The sequence below is a fragment of the Candoia aspera genome, chromosome 17 (assembly GCF_035149785.1).
Source record: "Candoia aspera isolate rCanAsp1 chromosome 17, rCanAsp1.hap2, whole genome shotgun sequence".
In the NCBI taxonomy this organism is placed as follows: Eukaryota; Metazoa; Chordata; class Lepidosauria; order Squamata; family Boidae; genus Candoia; species Candoia aspera.
Genome location: NC_086169.1, coordinates 3,802,303 through 3,827,486, shown reverse-complemented (window position 1 = coordinate 3,827,486; position 25,184 = coordinate 3,802,303). Strand labels below are relative to the sequence as shown.

Genomic DNA, 25,184 nt, shown 5'->3' with positions numbered 1-25,184 from the left:
CATTCCTAGCGGCGAAGAGAGTACCGTTTGGGGGAGCTAACGGGGTACACCCTAGGATTTCTGGGCAGGCTTCTAACACCCGGGGTCCCTCTAGAGCAGTGTTTCTCAACTTAGCAACTGGAAGACGGGTGGACTTCAACTCCCAGAATTCCCCAGCCAGCCAGGGAATTCTGGGAGTTGAAGTCCACCCGTCTTCTAGTTGCCAAGCTTGAAAAACACCGCGTTAGGGAAAGGACTTTGCTGGGGGTAAAAACCCACGATTTGCACGGGAGGGTTGCTCCCAGATCTAAGCTCCAGCCTTGGCTAGCCAGTGCACGCCTTTCCCCACCCTTTCAGTCCCACCCACCCTTCTAACGCTTGATTTAATTTTCATTACTTAGTGCAGGAAGTCGACGTCCCATGGATCTGGAGAGCCCCTAAACCACCAGGAAAAGCGTGGGGTGGGGGGATGTGTGATCTTCCAACACCGGTAAACAATTTGACTTGGAAGCTGAGCATCTTCCTCCTCTCCCGTTTTGTGGCTCTGCAAAAAAAGGGGGTGCCTCTCCCCCTTGTGGATTCTGGTTTGCCTACTGCCAGACCCAGATCTTGGCTGACTTGTGTTTCTTGCACTCTTCCCCCTTTCTGGATACTTAACCCCCTCCCCAAAAACTCCAAAGCACTTTTAAGGAACAAACGAATCCAACTCAAGACATTTTTTAATTAAAAAAAAAACCACAATTTATTTAATGAAAAAAACCCCAACAGGGAGGAGGTTGAGAGACAACAGACCCCAAGAACAAAATGCATAAAACGCCAATCTGGCTCCAAACCAGAAATTCTGAACGTGGAACGGTTGGGGAATCGGAGGTTTGCATTCCAAACAAAGGAGAACCAGCAGTTACACCCCCCCCCCCCAAATTATATACAAAACTCATGTTTACGTACAGTAGCCAAGATACAGATCACGTGGATAATCCGAATTGACAAAATCAAGCCCGGAATGTGCAAAATCTACAGAGCATATACAGAAACACACAACAGTCCTCGGATGGAGTCACTGTAACAGTCAAGACGGGGGGGGGGGGGGGCGCAGTTTGGCGTGGAAGCATCGGGCACAGATCCGGGATCTTTCTTCTGGGAGTGTCACAAGGGTGGACATTTTCTGATGACCTTCTGCAGAAAGGAGTGAGTCCTGGAGGTCTGTCTGAATGGTGGGGCAGGAGCCCACCCATCCCTCCCTCCCCATTACGGACCGGGGCTGGAGAACTTCTCTACCACCGTTCTCATCTTTAAAGCCCTCGGTGCCTTCTGAGCCACCAGCTCGGCGGGCCACGTTTCGGCTCAGGAACTTGGGGCTCTGGACAAGCCTGTCCAGGATTCTCTGACTGGGGCCTTCTTTGACATCCAAACCCCAGGAAATTGGAAGGAAAGCAGAGCACGCGAGGAGTCAAGTCTTGATGTTAGCTACTGAAGGGGGCTTGTGTTCCCTTTTCTCCGATGCCCTTTAAAACGGGCATTTTGGCAGGGGACTGCATTCTCTTTCCAAGCTGAAGCGGTGAGACAGACCAGCCTCCCTCTGGAGCAGCAGGAATATTCAGAGTTGTGCTTAGAAAGCCCCCTGCTCTAGAGCGATGGTTTTGCTGTCCCTTTCGTGGCACGGGGGCATTGGCCCCTTGGGACAAAGGTCCATTCGCAGGGTGGGGAAGGGGGCAGACAGGCAGACCCTCAACCGAAGGAGCCTAATCATTTGAGGGGGGCGGGAATTAGAGCTCTGATGATTGCTGACACTGAGGCTTCTCAACCAGGGAAATGAGATCCTCTCTCAGCTGGCTGATCCCCGTGATCCCCATCCTGCTAACAGGACCTGGAGTCTTGATGCAGGTTGTTCTTCTGTGCAAAACACCAAGACAAACTCAAATGTGGCCTTGGGAGGATCAGCTCGAAGAACAAGACCTTGAAGTCACTTTTTTTCTGGTGAGCAGAAATTAGGATGCCCAAGTGGCATGTGATGGTCGCCGTCCTTATTGCCATCTCTGTATTTTCTTCAACGCAGGAACAGCTTGGAAACCAGCACTCCTATTTCCAAGTAGGCAATTTTTTTTTTTCCTTTCATACAGAGCAATCCAAAACGGAATTTTGGGACCGTTAAAATGTGAACATAAATATGAGGAACACCGTTTAAAAGGTCGATGGCAAGCTGCAGAGTCTGCGGTTGGCCGAAGCCACGTGCTTTGCGTTGAAAGCATTGTCTGGAAGGCCTCCCTAAAGCGGGGGGGGGAGGTCTTTTATTGCTGATTATATTGAGATGAAAAGCAAGACAGGTCTGAGCTTGCCAAAAAAAAAAAAAAAGGTGGGATAGCATCCACTTATTCCCTAGAATTGCAGCTTTCTGATTTCACTTTTTAGAGGGGTGTGAAAGGGAAGATGCTGGAGGGGGGAAAGGAGTTCGTATCAGGTTCCTTAAGATGCCCCACTGGATCAGCTCAGACTTACACTGCTGAAGCAGCCTTGCTCTTGAAAAAACTCTTTTCCTGAAGCCTGGCTGTAGGCTGACCTCTCTTGGGGTGACTATTTAAACTTGCGGGCTGGGATTTAACCCCCCCAGAGCAAGGTTGTTCTGTTTGCTCCTTTCCAAATCAAGGGCTTTGGATGAAGATCATCTAGCAGGCTTTGTGACTTGCAGAAGAGCACGTATACCACCAGGAATTTCTGCAAATCCTCCTCTGGTGGCTGTTTTTTTTTTTTTTTTAAGTTGAAAAATTGGAACAGGAACGAGGCTGGATTCTCACGGCCACCAGACAAACAGCAGGGACCAGCAGGCACTGGTGGAGACGGCGAAGGGGTTCCTCAGCACGTCCATGCCAGAAGAATGAATGGCTCAGGAGAAGGGGCGAGATTGGGCTGCGGTCTCTGCGCTTTGTATTATGGGATGCAGCTGGGAGAGAGGCACCTCTGCGCGGGAGTGCCCGGTGCGGCTAACAGGAGGAGCTTCAGGGAATGCCAAATAGTCCAGTGGGGATCAAGCCTTCCCACCCCACGCTTCACGATGATACTGTAAAGGAATGGGAGGCCTTACCATCACCATCCCTTCCTTGGTTTAAAAAAAAAGTTACAAGACTGGGGAGGGCTGAAAGGATGGAGCTGGTCCACTTGAGGGAGGAAGAGGCAGCTCTGCACGATAATGAACACTCCCTCTGCCACCCCTGCGCGTTTTGAGCGATGAAGAGGGGCATCTCCTGCTAACAGCCGGGGTTGAGTCGGCCCCCAGGAGCCTTGCCACTTTGTGCTTTTGGAAAAGCCGGAATGAGGAGGACTTGGAAAGCGGAGCTCCCCCAAGCTCCCTGATGGCTCAGCAAATGCTGGAACAGAAGACCAAAGGCGGCTGTTGAGGCGGCGGATTTCTGTGGACCGTGAGTTCAGAGAGACGCCCTTCAGGAAGACTCGGGCACCGGCCTGCCAACCCAGCTCAAGGAAGGAGATTTGGAGTGGAAAAGGGGTTTGTCCTCAAGCGGCAGGACGCTCGGCACAGATGGAGGCTGGAGGCCCACGGCACGATGTGGCAGCACAAGATACGAAAGCAGTCAGCCGGCAGCGCCTTGGCTGGACAGGAGAACCGAGCCTCTCCTTTGGACATCGGGGCCTGGGCCTTCCCCGCCTCCAGCAAAGCCCAATCGACACACAGGAACGCAACACGGGTGAAGTGAGCACAGCGCAGCTCTCGGTGGGCAGATGGTTCAGACGGCAGCGGTGCCACGTCGCGGCAAGGCACGGAGGGCCTGGGAAGGCGTCCTGCCGTCGCCCTCAGGCTGGCTTGGAGCCGAAGAGGCCCACCGGGAAATGCTTGACGTGTGTGGGCCACTGGGCGGCCAGCTGGAAAAACTTGATGTCGCTCCATTCCACTCCGTCGATGGACACTAGAAAAAAACAGGGTGAGGCTTGTGAATGCAGGAGGTGGCCTCGTCTAAAAGTGCATGTCCGACAAGCAGGGGCTTTCTAGGAACGGGGGCTTCCCCCGGCCCTTCTTCCTGTCAATGGCCAACTTTGGCAAGGCCTCCACCGTCCAAAGCTGCTGCTCTCCCATTCAACAGCAGCCTCTCCGCTGAGGTCTCTGATGCAGCCAGGGGTCTCTGTTCACAGCTGAGTTGCTGCCCTCAAGGCTCAAAACTTCCTGCTTCGGAAGGAAGCCAGAAAGAGCCACCGTAGGCAGCTGGAGAGCTACGATCTTGGGGGTGGTCCCTGGTCACTGGGCCAACCTCTGTTCGGTTCTCACAGCCCAAGCTCTCCCTACAAGCATTTCTGCCTGGCTTTACTACCTACTGGAGGCCTGCAAAACACACCTTCTTGTACAAAGGTGAGGGCAACATTCATACCCCAGAAAATAAAACGAAACAAAAATTTACCAAGTACAGGTAGTCCTCGACTTACGACCCCAATTGGGAGCAGAACTTCCATTGCTAAGCGAGGTGGTGGTTAAGTGAATCACGCCCGATTTTATGAACTGTTTTGCCACGGCTGTTAAGCAAACCACTGTGGTCAATAAGCGAAGCTGGCTTCCCCCACTGACTTTGCTTGTTGGAAGCTGGCTGGGAAGCTCGCAAACGGCGATCATGGGACCCAGGATGGTGCAATGGTGCAACTGTCATAAATACATGCCGCTTGCCAATTTTGATCGCATGACTGCAGGGACACTGCAATGGTCGTAAGTGCGAGGATCAGTCCTAAGTCACTTTTTCCCGTGCTGTCGTCTTTTCAGACGGTCGCTAAATGAAAGGCTGTAAGTCGAGGACCACCTGTACATTAGTCTGAAAGACCACATTCTTGAATAAACTTAAAGAAAAGACATGGCTAACGTTGTCCCTTCTCAGCCTGCTACGTTCCCCCTCCGCTTGGAAATCCTTCTCCAGGGGACCATCACGGCCTCCCCAAGGCAGGTGTTACCTTTCAGCATCGTCTGCTGCTGTTTGGCCGAGCAGATGAGCCGGCTGATGCCGTCAATCATTTGGCTCTTAGAATCGACTTCTCTTTCTTTGGGTTTCTTGCTCAGGAAAATGGTGGGCACTAGGATAAGACAAAGACCGGTTGGGGACCACCCGGCACGGCTGGAAAGCAACAGGTGAGATGGCTCCTCTGGAGAACGCCCACAGGGAAGGAGGCGGCTGCGTCTGGCGACTTCCAGGCCAGATCTCTCCTTCCTGCTTCTCCAAGGCCCCCTGGGAGAGGCAATACGCTCCGCAACCCCGCGCCATGGGGATCCCCCCTCCCCAGCTGGAAGGGCTTCTGCTCCCAGCCACCCACCCTTCTTATTCTTCTCCTTGGTGACGACCGTCATGGCCATGGTCCCAGAGGGCTGAGTCTCCCCGCTGTTGGGGAGCCGTGAGACCTGGACTGAGCGGAAGACGCTCTTGAGGGTGTTTTTGGAGCTGCTGTCCTTCTTCTCCCCTTCCTTCTTCTTCTCCGTGGGCTGAGCTAGCCAGTAATCCACCTGCAGGCCAATCACGTCACCGTAAGGGCTGCTGGGAGACCTGTGACCCAGAGAAAGAAGGAAGGGGGTGGGGTGGGATGGGATGGGATGAGCAAATCTGGCGTGGCCAGGCACCCACTAACTATGGCAGGCAGGGAGGACCTTCTAATGAACAGGAAGAGGGAGCCATCAGGGCCAAGGGTGAAGCCTCCAGAATGCGAAGATGGTCCAGCATGGAAGCCCTTGTGTCACTTCCTGCCTGGAACAGGACGCTGTTCGCCAAGCAAGTCACTCTAGTAATTTTACAGTCGTTTGGGGGTTGTTTTAATAGCCACCGTAGACCACTGGGGATTCGATAGGGCAGTATGGAAATGTTAATTCCTGTTCTGCAGCTCAGGGCCTGTAATGGTGGGTGGGAAAGGCCTTGGGAGACGGGGCGAAGAGACGCTGCCAAGGGAACAGTCAGGTAAGAGAGGGCTTAGCCCACAGCTGCATAATGGGAGGGGAAAGAGGCTCAGGAGGGACCCTCCCTGGTTTCTCGGGCTGTGAAGGAGACGGCAGGAGATTTGTGCTTTCCAAGATTCTGTTAACGTAGTCTTTTCAATAAAGTAGAATTAGCTCATCTGGTGGTCTTTCCTGCCTGGTCCACCTGGGAAGGCTGACAGGGCCCAATCAAGCTCCTTCAGAAGGACCAGGAGGAGAGACCATCGCCGCGCCAAACCTTTCCGTCCCCAGACTTACCCCATCACAGCCAATCCGCTGGTCATCGAGGGAGAGGACGGGGGAGTGGCGGAGACGTCCTTGGCAAGGCCCGAAGTTGAAGGGGGAGAGGTGGAGGGGACCGTGAGGCTGATGATGGGGGAATCGTCTCCCTCGCCTGCAAAGGAAGGGAGGGATGAGGCGTTTGTCCCAGGGATGCTGGGGGCAAGGAGCCACCTTCTTTTCCATCTGCTAGATGGACGCAAGGTTAATTTCCAGGCTGACCTTCTAGGCTCTGGGGAGCACTGAGGTTTGGACCGCATTTAACAGACTCTATAGCGGGGGCGGGGGGGGTTTCTTCCTTTCGCTAGACTAGAGATGCTCTCCTTTTCTCCTGGAAAACAAGTAGGGTTCCTCCAGGCAATGAGGAACTGATTTGACTTCCCAGGATGTTTTATTTATTTATTTATATTTCACATTTCCTCACCGCCCACCTCCCTCAAAAGAATCCAGTGTTCCTTGGATGCCCACCCTGTTTCACAGATGAAGAACAGACCCAGCTCAGGGCATCTCTCTGCCCCAGAGAGCATAAAGCGCCATGAAGGCCTCTCCTTCCCCTCATTATCCAGACAGGCCAGCCCTTTCCTAGGCAACAATGAAGGTCATCGAAAGGACCTGGGGATCAGTGAGGACAACTAATCTGTGGCTCCGAGGGGCGCACGGGCGAAACGGGTCTTACCTGCTGCGGCGGGTGAATCTTCAATGAGGCCCACCTTAACCACCTGGAAGAGGAGGAAGAGAGAAAGCGCAGAATGTGAAATGTTTCCCAAACGAAACGCGTCAGACCATGAGCCTGCAGGTGGAAATCAAACGCTCTGGACCTTCCTGCAACAGGACACTGGTGCAAAAAAAACCACCTGCCTATATAACTTGGACGATCGTTTTTTTTTCTTTCTCCACAAACCCACAGACTAATTGTTGCTTTTTAAGCTGCAGGAAGATCTTCCTGTACAGTAGTGGAAATGCCGTCCCCCTGGCGTGGTGTTCTCAATTCTGTACTGACTTACAACCACGTCGAACTTCAGCTGGTAACTCTGCTGGGACCTACGTGACCACAATTGGGACTGGAATTGCGGTTGCTAAGCAAAGCAGTCATTAAGTGAATCGGACCCAATCTTACCACTTTTTTTTTTGCATCGGTCATGAAGCGAATCACCACGGTCATTAAGCGAACCACGTGGTCATGAAGCGAATCACGCAGTTCCCCATTGATTTTGCTTGCCAGAAGCTGGCCAGGAAGGTCGAAAATGGCAATCGTGTGACCAGGGGACGCTGTGACGGTCACAAATGCGAACCGGTTGCCAAGCGCCCAAATCGTGATCATGTGACCGTGGGGATGCTATGGCGGTCCTAAGTCAGTGTTTTCAGCACCGCTGTAAGTCCGAAACATCACTAAATGAATGGTTGTTAAGCGAGGACTACCTGTAGTTTCAAAGGAACGCAAACCATGCTGGACTGGGCAGCTCCCTGCTTGCTTAGGTAACAAATACCTGTTCATTTTCCCCCTCCAGCATGGGGCTCCGTTGCATTTCAGAGAGATGCACATTTGAGATTTCTCCTGTCCTCGCATCAGCAGTTGCAGTAAAAACTCGTGGGTGACTCTGTGCCGAGTCACTCCACTGCCTGGCTGAGGCTGACTCAGCTTTCCCTTAGGCTTCATACCGAAAAAACGTTTAAAAAAAAGTTGCGTCTGAATGAACACTGCAGTTCCGAATACGCACGTTCAATTTTCTGTGGGGAAAAACGTTCTCCCCAATGGCCAGTTGCTTGCACGGGGACTTCCCCGTTGGGCTAGGAAGGAACGGCAGTTCAGCCACAGCAACTGGCCTCTGCGTCAAAGCAGAGGTTACTTCCTCAAGCGCAGTTTAATGGGCTTGGATAAGGGTGGGAGCGGAAAGGAAGCAGGGCCTAAGGGGAGGGCAGGAGGGGCTGCGCTGGCTGGGCAAGACGAAGGACGTTGTGCTTTTCCAGAGAGGACACAGGCAGAGGAGCGCAGCCCAAGCTCTCAAGTTAAAAACTCGGTCTCTTCCTGCAGCTGTTAGTGCCGTCTCAAAGAGCACCGATGAACAATGGCTGCAGCTCTCTTTTATTACAGCAATTCTCGCGTTGCCCTGCAAGGGTTGTCCACCATAGCGTGCAAGCTACAGGCTTACGAGAAGCACTAGGCGAGCGGCGGGAAAGCACGCCTTTTTAACTGAACAGCCGTAACAATCCAAAGGTAGGCATTCCAGGGGGTGGGGGGGCCTCCAGGGTGGCCCCCCGTCTTGTGACCTCCTTGTAAAAAAGGGCTCCTGGGAGGCCTTTGGGACTTGAGTGCTGTAAAGCTCCCGGTGCGGGAAACACCAAACATCAGATCCGTTGTTTTTTTTAACGGTAATTATATATAGCATTTCTGTGGCCGTATGTTGTTGTTGTTGAAAAGCACCACCCAGCCTTGGCTTGACTGAAGCGGTTTATGCACTCATCAATAAAGGACCTTGGTGATTACCGGCCCCTCAGCTTGCAAACCGACAAGCCGATCGGCCGTGCCCAACCATTTGCTAGTGCCCTGGATTTAGCGAAAGCGTCAAGAAGTATTTTTTTAACAATATCACTTTATGAGCTCTTCCAGGACAGGACGCCTGACTTCAGCTGCTTATGGGATTCTTTGGGGTTTCTGCCACGCTCCTGGCCTAGGAAGACAAAATTGGCCCAAGCTGAATTGCATCATGTCCCCTAATCGAAGAACACCATGTTTGGGGATTGGCCACAACTTCCGTTCAGCACCAGCCTGGCACTGGTGACCGGCAACCGAGCCAGCAACAAAGCAGGGTTTCCGGAGCCAAAAGCACCCAGCTGTCCCTTGGTTTTCCAAAAGCCGGTTTTCTTTACCTGTATGGTTTAAATAATCTGTGCCACTGGATTTGGGCAAAGCGGCTGGAAATCCATTATACTTCAAATAGCCAAGGATCTAAGACTTTCTTACCCCAATGAAAGGGATGAACTTCTGGTAGGAATCTTCGTCTTGGCTGCAGGCAAAGGAAACAGCCGTTAGGGGAAAGATGGCAGGTGACGCAGCTTCTCAGCTCTTTCCCTGTTTTTCCTCTTTCAGCAACTGATCCTTACGCACAGGCTTTTGAGTGACCCTACACACGGTGTTAACAATGCCTGCATAAGCAAATTGCTCATCTGACAAGACAGACGTGGACCGAAGGCTGAAATTCAATCCTTGCCTGAATTGCTGTAGGGCAGTGTTTCTCAAGCTTGGCAGCTGGAAGAGGTGTGGACTTCAACTCCCAGAATTCCCCAGCCAGCTGTGCTGGCTGGGGAATTCTGGGAGTTGAAGTCCACACCTCTTCCAGCTGCCAAGCTTGAGAAACACTGCTGTAGAGAGTAAGGAAGATGACCTTGGTAGAAATACGCATGATCCATTATCTAGGCAGAAGGGACTGAAGCATTTTTAAGCCCAAACGAACCAGGTATTTATTTATTTTTCAAAATTCTATCACCGCCGATAACATTTGGAAGCAGCTCAGGCAGACACCTCCCCGATTCATAGGAGTATAAGAGAGGGAGGAAGTTCGGCACAATCCGACTTGCAAGGTTCGGTTACTGTAACCCATCTCAATAAAAGCCGTGTTAGCCTTCCTGTGGAGTTGGCTTCCTGATCTGGTTTACTTAGTAGGGCTGACAGCTGGTGCTCTGCATCTGTCGGGATGCGGATGCCCGCACAACCAGTAAAACCCGTTGGCAAGCCCCAACAAGCTGGGAAGGGAATGCTCCTCCAGGAGGTCAGGCCACAAAGAGATCGGGAGATACCTTCAGAAGATAAGGCCACCAAGCCACAAAGGAGTGTTCAACCTGGTCGCCTTTCCACTGTTGTTAAATTTTTTTGCATACTACGGGAGATTTACTTATCCATTCTCTGAAGGAATCCAATCCAGGAAGAGGGAGGGAGTGGGGAAGGAAGCGCAAAGAACAGCTTGAATTACCTGCCAGCTCCAGAAATTGGCCTACATGGCAGGAAACCTTAGCTTAGCTTTTTGTAAATTAATCCACAGCTCAAGCCACCCGTTACCAGCGTCTGCCCTGCCTTCACAAGCAGGACTGGATTCCATTTCTTTAATATGTGGTAGCGAGCTTAAGACTCCAGGAAACCACCCTCGGCTTTGTTTCTGGGAGTTACAGCGGGCTATCTCAGAGGGCTCCTTTGTGCCAGTCGAAGACTGTAACCAAACAACTGGCTGGCCGAGGGCTGCTTGGCAAACAGCTGCTCGTCGACCAAAGGGGATGCCTTGGCTCACTTGATGCACCTTCCTGAAATCAGTGCCTTGGCAGAATCACCCTGAAGATTTTAACAGGGACTTACAACTTGTGTTTGCAGGTCAGCATGGCCTCAGCCACGGGCAGCTGGTGAGTCACGTTGGCTCCATTCACGTACTGGGTGATCCGGCCGACCACATCCAAGGGCTCTGGCGAAGAAGAGGACCCAAAGAAGAGGTCAGGCCTGACTGGAAAGGGAACTCGGAGCCTCTGGCCACCCTCTGAGGTCCCGGGCCCAAGAGCTGTTTGAAATCTTAGGACTTCTGAAGACAAGGGTGACAGGGGTGGCCAGGAGTAGCGGAGATCCGATGCAGACTCAGAGGAAGGAAGAGCCAAGCTGGGCTTTTCTCTTTAGATCTTTTACCCCGCCTTTATTATTTTTATAAATAACTCAAGGCGGCAAACATACCTAGTACTCCTTCCTCCTCTTGTTTTCCCCACAACAACCACCCTGTGAGGCGGGTTGGGTTGAGAGAGAGGGACTGGCCCCAAGTCACCCAGCTGGCTTTCGTGCCTCAGGCGGGACTCGAACTCACCGCCTCCTGGTTTCTAGCCCGTTGCCTCAACCACTAGGCCAAACTGGCTCTCTCTGATACAAGAAACATCTCTGGTCATCTCTGGAGCTCATCAGTGTCCCCCAAGTGGACTTTGCGCCGTGGGTTTTGCTAGCAAACCTATCGCAAGTTCTCACGCCCTGCTTTGGAGCAACAAAATCACTACTAAGTGGGACACGGGGAGGGAACCAGACCATTCCTTGGCATCCTGGGCTGAATTTGACTCAAATGTCCACAGGGCAGGAAGACAGGTGGGGAGAGGCGGCTGGCTATTGCAAGAGGGAAGAAGAGCTTTCTGAAAGGGACGCTCCAAGCACCTTCTTACCGATGGCGGGTGGTTCCGGTTTGCTGAACAGCTCTCTCCAGGAGGTGTCCAGAAACATGTTGCTGTATCTGCTGTCCACGGAGCCCAAGTATTTAGCGACTGGATGAGATCCTGGGGGAGAAATGGAAAGGGGGCTTGTTCCCATGGCTGGCGTCTTGACGAACTCCACTGACCCGGTTCTAAGCCACCCACCCCTTTGTGCCAGGAAGTCTTCTCTTCCCCAGATCATAGGATCCTAGGGTTGGAAGGGACCTGGGAGGTCTTCCAATCCAACCCTCTGCCTAAGACCAAGGCAGAAACCCTCCTACCTGAACCGCAATCTTTTTTGCCCCTTGGGCAAAAGGTTGAGTGCTCTTTCTCAATCCCAGCTAAAGATGAGTTTCCAGTCTAGAAAAGTCGTCCCCTAAAGCAGTGTTTCTCATCCTTGGCAAGTTTAAGATGGGTAGACTTCAACTCCCAGAATTCCCCAGCCAGCAAGTCTTGCTGGCTGGGGAATTCTGGGAGTTGAAGTCCACCCGTCTTAAACTTGCCAAGGTTGATGGAACATCTGTCTTCTTGGAGAAAGGTGGGGGAGATGGGCGGTGATAAATCTGATTGATTGATTGATAGATAGATAAAAGGTGTCCTTATTTGACAACAAGCATTGCCCAAAACCTTCCCATTGTTTTTTTCCTTTCACCAATTATTTTCGGACACAACCAAATGGAAGAAAGCATGAGCTTGGGGGGGGGGAAAAAAGCTAGCAACCACTGTAAAAAGGAAACACAGTGTTTAATTATTCTGTTCCCCTCTCTATTTCAGTCGCTCGTTAGAATTCAACCACAAGGCCACCCGTTTGTTTTTTTTAATTAAAAAAAAAAAAAGAAATTCCCCACCTCATCCACCAGCCCTTGCCCTCAGCAACCGAGGCTGGGTTTCACCTACTGCAGCTAGCAGCCCTACGAAAAACTTCTTCTGGATTTGGAAGGCTATCCATTAAGAAAATGTGAGCGGGGAGCCACGGTGAAGTTTGCTAACAGGCCCAGTTCTCTAAAGGTTTTGCCACTTTGGGTTGAGGCACTATCAATGGAAAAAACAAAGGCCGGGCTTTATCGGCAAAAGGGCAGGCAGAAATGAAAGGGCTCCTCAAGATTTTGGAAACATTTCTTGATAAAAGCAGAAGACTGAAACAGACTCAGGAGGCGAGTGTGTGAACTGGGTCTCGCCTGCTTTAATGCAACGGGTTTGGGGTTAAGTACAGGTAGTCCTCGTTTAGAGACTGCCTCGTTCAGCAACCAGTCGCAGTTACAACAGTGATGAAAAAGTAACCTTGCGGCCAATCACTGCGTTTACAACCTTTGCGTATCTATAAAGCAAAGGAAAGCTGAACTCAGATCGTAAGCCCAGTTGCGGTGTTGCTTAGCAGCTGCTTTGCTTAACAACCAAGTTGCCAGTCCCAACTGTGGTCACTAAACGAGGACTCCCTGTAAAAAGATAAAATAGGGTAATTTTCTCTTTGTGGCCAGCCGAGGGTCAACAGAGCAACCCGCTCCCACTGCAAGTACCCATTCTTTGATGGTCAGCTCCCTCCCCAAGGGGTGCCAGATTCAACATGATGCTTGGAAAGCATCTTGTCCCTGAATAAGCAGCAAGGGGAAGGCCATTCCCCGCTTCCCCTGGTTTTGGAAACCCTGGTCTCCAACCACAGGCTACAGTTCTGTTACCTAACGGAACGATGAGGAACCTCATGTGGTTCAGCCAGTCCGACGTCTTGTTTGCCAGCTGCTTCACGAAAAACCTCAAAATGGCACTGAGATAGCTTTGGCCCCCGACGGACACCACCCTCACGGGACGCGGCATGGAGGAATTACAGTTACAGCTGGAGGGCGAGAGAGAGAAGGGGCGGCTCAGGAGCCTGGGCACCCCGCTTGGCCTTCGATGGCGCTGCGGAGGGGCTGATGCACTGGTCCTTGAGGGCCCTCTCTTGATAGACAGGGCCCTCAGTGCTGAGTAATAGTGCGCATGAGTGTGCATGCATGGCTAAACCCACTTTAAGAGATGCACTCCTCTTTTCGTACTTCAAGGGTCACAGCGGAGAGACGGGAACTCCCCTCTCCTGAAATGGGAGGAGTGGATCCATGCCCTCCCACCAACGAAGCACATCCTGGTTCTTATCCTTTTCAGATACAGGTAGTCCTTGACTTACAACCATTTGTTTGAAGTTACAGCGGTGCTGGGAAAAGTGATTCACGACCGGTCCTCGCACTTACAACCACTGCAGAGTCCCCACCATCATGGGATCAAAATCTGGGCACCTGGCAACCAGCATGTATCTACAACGGTTGCAGCGTCCCAGGTCACGTGATCGCCGTTGGCGACCTTCCCAGCCGGCTCCCGACAAGCAAAATCAATGGGGAACTGCACAATTCACTTAATGACTGCTGCACAAAAGTTGTAAAATCGGGTGCGACTCACTTAAGCGTTGCTTAGTGACAGAAGTTCCAGTCCCAACTGTGGTCGTAAGTCGAGGACTACCTGTATTCAAAGGAGCTAAATGATGATCTGGCAGAGATTCCGTTCTTCAAAGCTCATCCAAGATGCCCTCCAGGGATGCAGGCTTCAGATCCCAGAGTTCTCAGCCTCAGATCTGCTGAGTGGGGACCCTGCAGATCTGGAGGGCAGCCTCACAGGGAGCAAGCAAGGATGCTTTTAAAGCTTCCAGAAGGTGTCTTAACACACAACCATTGACAGCATGATGAATGGCCACTAGAGGGGGCTCCAGGGCTGGAATGAAATACAAAAATTCCCGGGGTTGTCTGAACCTTAGCCAACAGCCAAACCAGCATATAATACACATAATACACTATTTTATATTGTGGATTTTATGATTGTTGTTTTAATTGATTCCTGTAAACCGCCCAGAGTCCCCCCGAAGGGAGGCGATGGGCAGGGACAAATTGGACAGACAGACAAATAAATAAAAATAAAATAAAATAAAATAAAATAAAATAAAATAAAATAAAATAAAAATAATAAAATAAAATAAAATAAAATAAAATAAAATAAAATAAAAATAATAAAATAAAATAAAATAAAATAAAAATAATAAAATAAAATAAAATAAAATAAAATAAAATAAAAGCAAACAACACGTTTTTTTGTTTTGAGGAGACAAGAACGCAGAACCTTATCCACGCATCTGCTGTTACCTTCCACAGGGTTCATGGAGCCCAGGCACGCAGAAAAACGAGGCCAAAACTTAGCCCAGTGTCCTGCAGGCTGTGCAATCTCTCTCCCTCTGAATTCCAACAAATAGGGTTTGGCTCCACAACTTGAAACTAAAAGCCACCCCCCACGGGCTCCGTGCAGAGCTTGGTGTCTGTGGTCAGAGGTGCTGAGAATCAAATTAGACACAGCCTGAAAAATCTACCCTTGAATTCCCCCGTCTTCGGTGGCTTGATGTAATGGTCTGTGGGAATGACCTTGGGAGACAGGAGGAAGCGTGTAAAAGGTATCTCAGCCCACCAAAGGAAAAGGGGCATGGGAAGCATCTCAGAAGGGACAACCCCCCCCCCCAGTTTTCCCAAGAGTAAAAAAGAAAGGAGGGGTGAACTGCTTTCAGTCTCGCAGGATTCTGTTCATGGAACCAAAAAATAAAGACAGAGCTAGTCTTCCTGGTGGTGCTACTTGTCTGGACCACCTCCAAGGGCTAACACTTGGCGATAATTATGCTTCTATGTGCTCAAAAGTCAACCTTGGCACCACCTGGCACAAATCCATGTTAGTATCCTGGCCAAAAAAACACCACCCCATAGTCTCCGGAGTTGAGCTATGCCTCTGATTAGACAGACAATAAATGAATCGCCTCTAGGGAGACTTATGATCCTGGCACCCTCTGATGGGGACATCCTACAGTGGCTTGAAAAAAGGAATTAAAAAGCGGCTTTTATTTATACTCATCCTGACTTCCCAGCATTACTTAAAAGAGGAATAAAGTGGGTAAAGCCTGCTTTACAGACAGCCAGCCAGACTAGGCCTCGACTGGAGAACCAAGCCTGTATCTCAGCAGCTTCTTAGCAGCAAGGAAATCCAGGATCCAGAGCTCCCTCATTAAACTTCTTCGCCAGAGTTCTAACAGCGGAGTCAAAGAGAAACCAAGCGTTTGTTCTCATGGTTCTGAATGGCGAAGGGTGTGTTTTCCAATTGTTCCCATTCACACAAGACCGGGACAAGAGAAATGATCTAACTGTAGTTAGGGCTTTCCTAATTAATACGGACACCCACCTTCTTCAGAAATTAGAAGCAGATGGCAACTGGCCTAATTTTATGTCTTTCTGATGTCGGGTATAAACCTCCATTTTCCCAGGCCTTTCTATCTGAAGCCAGGTCCATTCACCGTGGTGTTCTGGCTTTTATGATTCTTTCAGAAATGCTGAGACATACCTAAGGCAGGACTGGAAGTGGGCACTTACGTAGCTTTGCAAATAAAGGCATTCATCCGCTTTTGGACGTAACAAGGGGCTTCTGAAACCTAAGGTGAGCGTGACTCCACCTGTCCCCAGTGGAGATCTTCATCTTGAAGCCATTCCACAGAGTAACTGATGGAGGGACTGATTGATCATCAGTCAGAGGGGATCTGAAGTCCAGCCTTTCTTTGCAAGAGAGCGAACGTTCAATTGCGGCAAGGACGTTCTAAGGTATCAGCCATTCTTCTAAAAACTAAGCCCCCTGGAATCTACAGTCTTGCTTGACCTCTCGTGAGGGGCCAAGTCCAAAAGACAGAAAAATGATTGACCAGGGCACAGTGAACTCACTATCTCTGGATCCTTGTGAGGATTGCAGACAGGACAGCTTGCACTTCGATGGTGGAGCATGTACAAACAACAGGCTTCTTCTGATCCTGGAGGAGGTCAGCTACGTACTGGAAACAAAGGAAGGATGCAGTCAGGCAGGGACAGGACGTGCCTCTTTGCTGACTCAGCTGCTTTACAACACCTCTTCTGGGTGATTAACCACAGGCCGCGTGAACCGAGCCAGAAAGTTGCTAATGAGCACCCATAAGCAGCATGGATACAAGCTTACATGTCACAATTACACCTGAGCTGATGGAAATCTGAGATAGGCTGTCTGACGGGCTTAGCAGGCACGTGAGGAGGCAACCGATGCTCCGAGGGACGGGAAATGTGAGACACTGACTGACTGGCAGCCTTCTTTGTTTGGAAGTATAATCCCCCCTTTTCTAAGGATGGCGTTTCAGTCACTTGAAGCCAGAGATGTGCGTAAAACGGTTTCAGGCTAGATCTTTAGCTCTCAAATTCCCCGTGCAGCAAAGGATCGCTCTGCAGGGCAGCCGGAAGGAAAAAACGGGTTCTCTCTCATTGTCTGGAACATGCTAGCATTTGACAGAAAAGGTCTATAAATGTCATGAGAGCAAGGATATACTGAAGCGAACAACCATCTTTGCAAATACTGGGATAAGCAGGCAGCGGGAAAAACGTCTCCTGGCCTGAGCGGAGCACCCTCTTCATCGTTCTGCTTAATCTCCAACTCCTATCGCACTGCCGTTCTCCCTTCTGGCGCCTCATTTTCCTCAAATCGGGCTTCAGGTTCAACTGAGTGCTTCCGTTTGCCAACACAAAACTTCATTTATCTCAGCCTCAGCAACTTTGAGGTGTGTGGACTTCAGCTCCCAGAATTCCCCAGCCAGCATGGCTGGCTGGGGAATTCTGGGAGCTGAAGTCCACACACCTCAAAGTTGCCGGAGCTGGGAAACACTGATTTATCTCATAAGTTAAACAACGCTTACAGAATGTGTTTTTATACAAGCTGTTGGTTAGTCCAAGGCTGAGCTCGCAGGATCTGGTCTAAAGGCCAGAGGAAATGATCCTTTCTGATTAGCGAACGTTAGATTTTTCCCAATTATCCCAGCATTCTCAAATTTGAGGTGGGAAGCTCTGAGAAAGCTTACTTGTGGCCCTCTGTGGAAGACCACATAGGCTGAATGCACACAGCAACAGCCTTCCAGCTCTTGGTATCCGGGAAGCAGAACTGGGTTGTTTTCCAAAAGGCCATTAAATAGTAATTGCCAAGTCAGTCCCTCTTTTAGGCACGGGGACAACCAGCTGCTTACCTGGCCTTGCCAGTCGACAGTGTTCACGAGGATCACGTTTTCTGGCAGCGCAGCGTCCGACACGAGGATCTGATTCAACTGATCGTAAACGACCTTGCGAGGAATCTGGTGGGGAAAGGTGGACAGTTTTTGAAGTACAGTCAGCCCTGCGAGATAGTCCAGGCAAGAAGCGCACCCAGGAGGACTAGCTCTATCTTTGTTGTAAGGTTACATTAACAGAATCTTGCATGGCTGAAAGGATTTCTCCCCTCCTTTCCTTTTACTCTCCGGAAAACTAGGGAGGGTCCCTTCTGAGATGCTTCCCACGCCCCCTCTCATTCTGTGGGCTGAGAGATCTTTCACACTGCCTCCCAAGGTCACTCCCACAGACCATTTCACGTACAGCTCCTCAGCATAGATGAGTATAGCCAGTGTTTCTCGGCCATTTTAAGTTGTGTGGACTTCAACTCCCAGAATGCCCCAGCCAGTAATGCTGGCTGGGGCATTCTGGGAGTTGGAGTCTGCCCATTAAAATGGCTAAGGTTGAGAAAGACTGGTATGGCCTAATCTTCATCAAATTAGAGCTCTTTGGGTTGCTGCAAGTTGCAGTCTGAATGCTCCTGAAAGATATCCAGTCAAGGAAGGCTGACCCAGAGGATACTCTATCATTCATTCATTCATTCATTCATTCATTCATTCATTCATTCATTCATTCATTCATTCTATTCAATTTAGGAGCTGCCCGACTCCAGAACACTCGTCAGATCTGGAGGAACATTTCCTGGTTCCAATGTGAGACCAGGTGTGTACAGCTCAGAGAAGAATATTCCTCCCCCAATTCTTACCCCAACGGAAGGTTACGATCCCAAGATTCAGACAGGAAGTCCGTTCCCCTGCTACCACCACCCCTTCTCCCAACATCCAACGAGGGGGGACTGAGCCCTGGCAAGGCGGATCGCAGCTGCAGCTTACCTGCGTGCTGTGACATAAATCCGGGGATCTTTCACTGTCGGAACTGTTGGTGCGTTCGCTAAGCGGCTTGGACAGCTGACGCTCCTTGAGCGGGGTGCTGCGTTTCTGACGTGGAGTGTGCACGGCGCTGTCCATTTTGCTGTCCCCGGAGGAAGAAAGATGGCAATGGATAAGCCTAGCGCTATAAACCGGGGAGGACAAGCAAAGTTGCGCCACAGCTGGGGGGAGCCCAGTGCTGCTCCTCCTGGACACAGAAGCCGAATATTTTATCGGGGGCAGGTGCAGAGGCACCAACAGACCCTCAAAACTGGCTGAGTTCTTCTAACGACCTCCAGCTTCCGTTGCAACAGTTAGATAACTAAGTTTCTTGCTCTTAGGATGGGAGCCAAAAATTGAACATAAATGGGAGTAACTCAACCACGTCTGCTGAACATTTAAAAAAAAAAAAAACTTGGTAAGCATTCCAGCTACCAGCAAAGAGGGCTTGGCCCATGTACTATGACCCCTTCCCAGCACTAGTCCAAAATGTCCAGGTCTTGATTCCCCCGCTTTGGGATTCATTCAATTTTCCACCATTCCAGGCTTGACCAAAAGAATGTGTCCTTTCATGCTAAGGATCCTGTGCCCAATTTTCATTTGTGCGGTGATGGGCTCAGGGGTTCCTTGAAGGAACATGAGGATTGGGGCAGTGGGGGCGAACAGGAGAAGATGGGGAATCTCAGGTGAATAGCGCGACAAGCGCGTGATCTAGCCGAAGCACAGCTGGGAAAACAGCAGCACTGGCCGGATGGAAAGCACCGGCCTTTGTAAACCAAAGATATGTCACCTTCAGCAGAACACGGGGCGGAAATTCCCCATCCGGTGCTGCTTTTTCAGAGGGCCGCGAGCTGGAGGGAAGGCAAGACCTCAGATGGAAGGTTGGGAGCTCAAGAACAAAACCGTGCGGTTTGCTTCGGGAGCTGGCTACCCTCTGCAACAAAGCAAGTCATCGAATGGCTGCTGCCTGAAGAGGGGGGGGGAACAGGGCCCAGAGAAGGGAGCGGAGCAGAACGGAGAGAACCGGTCTCCTGCGAAGCATCTGTTCTGCGCGGGGAGAACGCCAAGCCACGTTTTGCATTCACGGAGCATCTGCAGCCACCCCTGGGAGCCCAGAGGAACCCAGATGCGACGTTTTTTAATTCGCAACGACAGAGCCGATGGGGAGGCGAGGCGATGGTGAACGGGAGGGGACGTTTCTGGAGTCGAGCCCTTTTGCTGGGGCTGGCAGCAAACGGATGCCGCCAAACGGCTACTGTAAGCCGAATGCTGAGACCTCCCTGGGGAGGGCAAGTTAGGGCTCTGTCTCTAGGCAGACTGAAGATGCACACAGAAGAGGACCAGGCCGCACGTCTTCTGCAGGAGACCCAAGCCACGTGGACGTTCCCACGCCCAGCCCAGTCCCCCTGCACAGAAAGCATTTTCTAGAGGGCTCCCAATGAATCAGCCCTGAAAAGTCCATACAGGCAGTCCTCGCTTAATGTCCACAATTGGGAATAAAATTACAGTTGCTAAGCCAAGTGGTCATTAAGTGAATCCGACCCAATTTTACCCCCCTTTTTGCAGCAGTCATTAAGCAAATCACTGGGGCGTTAAACAAACCACATGGCCGTTAAATGAATCGTATGGTTTCCCCACTGATTTTGCTTGCCAGAAGCCGGCCAGGAAGGTCAAAAATGGCGGTCACATGACCACGGGACGCTGCGAGAGTCATAGATGCGAACCGGTTGCCAAGCGCCCAAATCGTGATCCCGTGACTGCGGGGGGACCCGGGGCGGCTGCAAGTGCAAGGACCAGGAGCAAGTCAGTTTTTTCAGCACCATCCTAAGTCCGAACCGTCACTAAATAAATGGTTGTTAAGCGAGGAGTCTGTACAAAATTGCCAGAGAAAATAGCAGAGCAGATTCTGTGTGTGTGTGTGTCTGTGTGTGTGTGTGTGCGCACTGCCAAAGAGAGACCCTCCACGCCCAAGTCTGCCGCTGCAGCTTACAAAGAAAAGCCTAAACGATGTGCAATGGAGTAGCCCCAGGTTGTGCCCGGGGCCACCTCCATCAATCCCTGGAGGTTGCATAAGAGCATTTCTCTCTCTGTTACTCCAGCCGATGAGGGGGCAGAGGAATTGGGCGCGCTTCAGGAGCAATTAGGGCACGCAGTTTTATTTCCCCTCTCGAGCAGGAAGAGGCCCCAGGGCCGCTGACGCTGGCCTCAAGAGGAGCTGGCGGGTCCTCTGCCCGAGGCTGTCAGCTGCTCCGCCGAGGGAATTTTACAGCATTTAAACCAGTGTTTCTCAACCTTGGCTGCTTTAAGATGGGTGGACTCCAACTCCCAGAATTCCCCAGCCAGCATGGCTGGCTGAGGAATTCTGGGAGCTGGAGTCCACCCATCTTAAAGCGGCCACGGTTGAGAAACACAGGTTTAAAAGGCTCGACGCATGTTTTAATTTAGGGCCGTCAGCCATTATGAACAGCTTTCAGGGGGTGAAAACACACAAGCGAATAAAACTCCGCATTTATTACCTCGGCGAGGCCATACTTTGGAGATCTCCCTTGCTCGTTTTCATCGGCGTCTTGACTTTTTCTGGGATAATTAATGTGGTGGCTAAGTCCCCGAAAGCATCCTGCTCGTTCCCTTCCTAGAGAAACGGGGAAGAGACGGTGTTCAGTGCTAATTCCGCCCCCGCCCCCCGGAACGAAAAGGGACCTTCCGCTGCTGAGGGCGATGGCTACTTCTGGGCACTTACCAGCATGTCTGTTTCATTGATACTGTCATCAATGTTTTTATTCCGATTTGGTCTCAGTTTGTCTCCAGCAGAGGCTTCAATCTGGAGCAGCGGCAGCCGAGGAGAGAAAAAGGAAAGGGAAAAAAGATGTTTCTGCAGAGCTTAAATCCAGGAGTGGGGGGGGGGGCGGAATCCCAGGAATCTGTCAGCGTCTTTTCGGACAAATACATTTTATTAAAAGGCATCAGCTTTCGCGTGCTGCGGCTCTCGGCATCAGATGCAAGAATTCAATGAAGGAAGAGGCAGCTCGTAAAAGCTGATGCCTGTCCTTAGGCCGGGACACACCGCTGTAATTCTGCATCGCCACGGCTCCCCCCCGCCCCCGGCCCCATATAATCAATCCGCTTAACAAATCGGATTAAATGATTCTAGTTTCTCTGTAGAGCTCTTCCTGGGTTGGCAGGGAAGCACCGTTTTGGCGACGAGGATGCCAACGCAACCACAGATGCTCCAGTCCAACAGTCCAACCTTCAGCGTTTCCCCATTCGGACCAGCTCTGAAGGACCGGGAACAAAATGGATCCCCTCAGCAGGGTTGAAAAGAGATGGAGGTTCTAAAATCCCTCCTGAGCTTTCTCTTTTATCTTCTTTCAACAAACCACTGAATTCATCCTCCTCCTCGTCGCATGCAGAGAGGAGAGGGCCCTAAACCACCTCTTCCTAAGATTTCCTTTCAGCTTTAAGCCTTACGTGCCATTTTCAGCCAGACACCAAACCAGCTGTGATCGCAGGACAGTATCTATGGCAGTGGTTCTCAACCGTGGCAACTTGAAGAGGGGTGGACTTCAGCTCCCAGAATTTCCCAGCCAGCATGGGCTGGGGAATTCTGGGAGCTGAAGTCCACCCTCTTCAAGTTGCCACAGTTGAGGAGAGCTGATCTATGGGATGCTCCACTTATCCATGCTTCTAGGCCCCTCGCAGCTGCAGCGATGGGAGCAGCGTGAAACCGTTGCAAATAAATCACACAATATAACCAGTTCTACCTCTCTGCATACATCAAACCCACTGCCACGTGAGACAGGTATAAAAACACAAAGCAAACCACACATTCAGAGGAGGCCCGTTCAATCAGATCCAGTCAAGGCAGGCCAGCCCTTCTGTCTGAGAAAGGGATCCTCTGCCGCGACTCTCGCCCACACAGCCGTTTGCCCAGAATGGTATCATCTCCCAGGGTGCTTCCCCCAGGATTACAAAAAGGGGTTTGTTTGTTTCCTGCCGGAATCCCAATCTGCTGTAATTTCTCAAGCTCGGAGGGCCGTTTTCCTCCTGTCTCCTTCTTGTGACTTACGGGGCTGGGGGCGTCCTTGCCGAGACTTCCTTTGCTGTTGAGGCTTCCAATTTCGGTCTGGGAGCTCGACTGAGACATGCCCTCAAAGAACGGCCTGGAAGGGAACAAGGCGGGGAATCAAAGCCGGTGCCGCAGACTCTGAGGGGAATTGGAGCAGCGGGCTTGAGAGGGCAAGGGTCTCTGTTCAAAGGCTTCCACCTCTGTTAGCAGCCAGACCAACTGGTTTTGATTGATTGATTGATTGATTGAAGAAATTTATATGGCCAGCCAACTCACTCACGGCGACTCCGGGCGGCTTACAGAAATAAAACCCACTACACCCCCACGCCTCGGCGACAACAATACATTCAGACAAACCACTTGACAGGCTCCGCATCAACCTGGGCTTCCCAGGCCTGCTGGCAGAACCATGTCTCCAGGGCCTTCTGGAAGAGGTGGGGGCCAATCTTATCTCGGCAGGGATGATCTTCCACAGGAACGGAGCCACCACGGAGAAGGCCCTTCTTCTCGGTCCCACTAGATGGGCCTCCTTAATGCAGGGGGGACGGACGGACCCATAACCTGGACGCACCCTGCCTCCCCGATCTGGTGGGTCAGGTAGATGAAAGGGGTGCCCAAGGTGGGTGTTCCCCCCAGAAGGTCTGAAACCGGAAGACCCTGTACTAGTTCTGTGTTACTTTTTTAGAAAAAGGGGAGGGAAAAAGTGAACCGGGAAGGAGCACTCTGCGAGAGTCCTGGGTCAGGCCTGGGACGTTTCAGGTTCAAGCAGATTCCTGGCCCGTATCCATACGATCCCAGGGTGGGACCCCACCCTGCAGTTGGATCTAGCCTTGGAAAACGCATTCCTCACCAATTGGTCCCTAGAGCAGTGTTTCTCAACCTTGGCCCCTTGAAAACGGGTGGACTTCAACTCCCAGGATGCCTCTGTTTGGCCCCCTTTGTTTCCCAGCCTTCCTTGCTGCCCTCACTTGAGTTTTGGCTTTGGGGTGCTCAGGATGCTCTCGGTATCTTCCATCTCAGGGCCGCTGTCGCTGGGATTGTACATCTCCAGGCTGTCGTAAAGCTCGTCCAGGTCTTCTTCGACCTCCCGGATCTGCTCTCGGGAAACGTGCTCCAGTCCAAAGCCGACCTGGATGAGGAAAAGTTTAACGATCAGGACGGCAGCTCGTTGGCCAAGGAAGCGCTCCCACGCCTTCATTATTAGGTTGGCCACTGACAAGGTCATCTGCATTTTAAATACAGGTAGTCCTCAACTTATGACTTAATAGGGACCGGAAAAATTCATCATTAAGCAGTGCAGTTGTTAAGCGAGGCATGTGGCTGCCCCGGACTTTACAACATTTTTTGCAGCAGTTGCTAAGTGAATCGTCGAGTCATTAAGCAAATGTGATAAAAATATGATAAATAAATAAGAAATAAAAATCACATGCTCGTTAAGGGAATCACTTGCTCCCCATTGATTTAGCTCATCGGAAGCTGGCTGGGAAGGTCACAAGTGGCGATCACGTGACCCCAGGGCACTGCAACCATCGTAAATACATGCCAAGGGCCTGAATTTTGAACATGTGACCCTGGGGGATGCTGCAACGGTCCTAAGTGCGAGGACCGGTCATAAATCACTTTTTTCAGCACCGTCATAACTTCGAACGGTCGCTAAACAAATGGCCGTAAGTCGAGGACTACCTGTAACAATTGATATATTTAAAATCTGAAGACGACAAAGCAAAAGGCATGTTATTTTCTGAAGGCGGCCACGCTGCAACCGATTTATTTTGCCCCACAGCCACCTCTTTCTAAACGACGACCTCCCCATGACTACCCACCATAAATGGCTTTGCAATCTAGGAACCAGCTGTCTTACGCAGAGAGATTATCAGGCTGGGTTTATACAGTTGCCCCAAACCGTAATTTGTAACCAAAAGCTCACATGAAGCCAAAACCAAATAAAACACATCACGTATTTTCGTGAGGATGAAAAGCCACGAACCTACCGCTCTCTGGGGTTTCGGAGAGAAGTCCTTCCCAACGTGATGAGGAGATATGAAGGATTAAACTTATTACTTCCCCCTGCCTCCACATTGCTCCAATAAGTTCCATCCCTTCCCCACAGACCAAATGCCGACGGCAGCCTTTGGTACAAATTCTATAGCCACGAGCGCAAGAGAAATCGCACAGGCGGGGATCGAGATGTATAAATATCGCCACACTTACCTCATCTGAGACTTTGAACCTTTTCAGCAAAGCCACAAACTTCTGCTTAATGTTTGGCTGCTGTGAAAAAGAGGGGATGTTTGCTGGTTAGGAAAAGCGGCAGCCACGGGACCGGGGCCAAGAGGAGCAAACGCCTTTGTCTGGAAAGAGCGAGGTGCAAAGCGAAGGAGCTGGGATACTCGGAAGCTGACATCTGCATGTCAGTGAGCACTGAAGGAATGAAGGAATGAATGAGTTGTGCCGACACCCAGAGGAGCCGCAACTTAACATGTGCTCACGAGATCATCTTCTCCGGATTTTGCCTCCTGCTGAGTCCTCATCAACTAAGGGACCTGCCATTCTATGTCCCGGTTCTGGGGACAGTTCCAAGCTGCAGCACAAGTGGATGTACCCTCGGTATGACTTTTCTTACCCCCCTTAGGCCTGAA

General features: G+C 51.0%; 1 protein-coding gene across 1 annotated transcript in view; it reads right to left on the bottom strand.

Annotated features, from left to right (window-relative positions):
• Window positions 1-707: 707 nt before the first annotated feature.
• PACS1 (phosphofurin acidic cluster sorting protein 1) overlaps window positions 708-25,184 on the bottom strand; it is a 55,276-nt gene continuing 30,799 nt past the window's right edge. The window contains exons 8-24 of the mRNA XM_063317094.1: window positions 24,757-24,813; window positions 23,514-23,674; window positions 22,546-22,639; window positions 21,220-21,300; window positions 20,996-21,111; window positions 18,444-18,582; window positions 17,493-17,597; window positions 16,177-16,283; window positions 13,087-13,241; window positions 11,384-11,494; window positions 10,551-10,653; window positions 9,168-9,210; window positions 6,882-6,924; window positions 6,185-6,320; window positions 5,278-5,504; window positions 4,921-5,040; window positions 708-3,896 (exon numbers count right to left, since the gene is read on the bottom strand). Coding sequence (XP_063173164.1) covers window positions 3,784-3,896; window positions 4,921-5,040; window positions 5,278-5,504; window positions 6,185-6,320; window positions 6,882-6,924; window positions 9,168-9,210; window positions 10,551-10,653; window positions 11,384-11,494; window positions 13,087-13,241; window positions 16,177-16,283; window positions 17,493-17,597; window positions 18,444-18,582; window positions 20,996-21,111; window positions 21,220-21,300; window positions 22,546-22,639; window positions 23,514-23,674; window positions 24,757-24,813 — 1,911 coding nt within the window. The 3' untranslated portion in view covers window positions 708-3,783. The remainder of the gene's footprint in view (window positions 3,897-4,920; window positions 5,041-5,277; window positions 5,505-6,184; window positions 6,321-6,881; window positions 6,925-9,167; window positions 9,211-10,550; window positions 10,654-11,383; window positions 11,495-13,086; window positions 13,242-16,176; window positions 16,284-17,492; window positions 17,598-18,443; window positions 18,583-20,995; window positions 21,112-21,219; window positions 21,301-22,545; window positions 22,640-23,513; window positions 23,675-24,756; window positions 24,814-25,184) is intronic.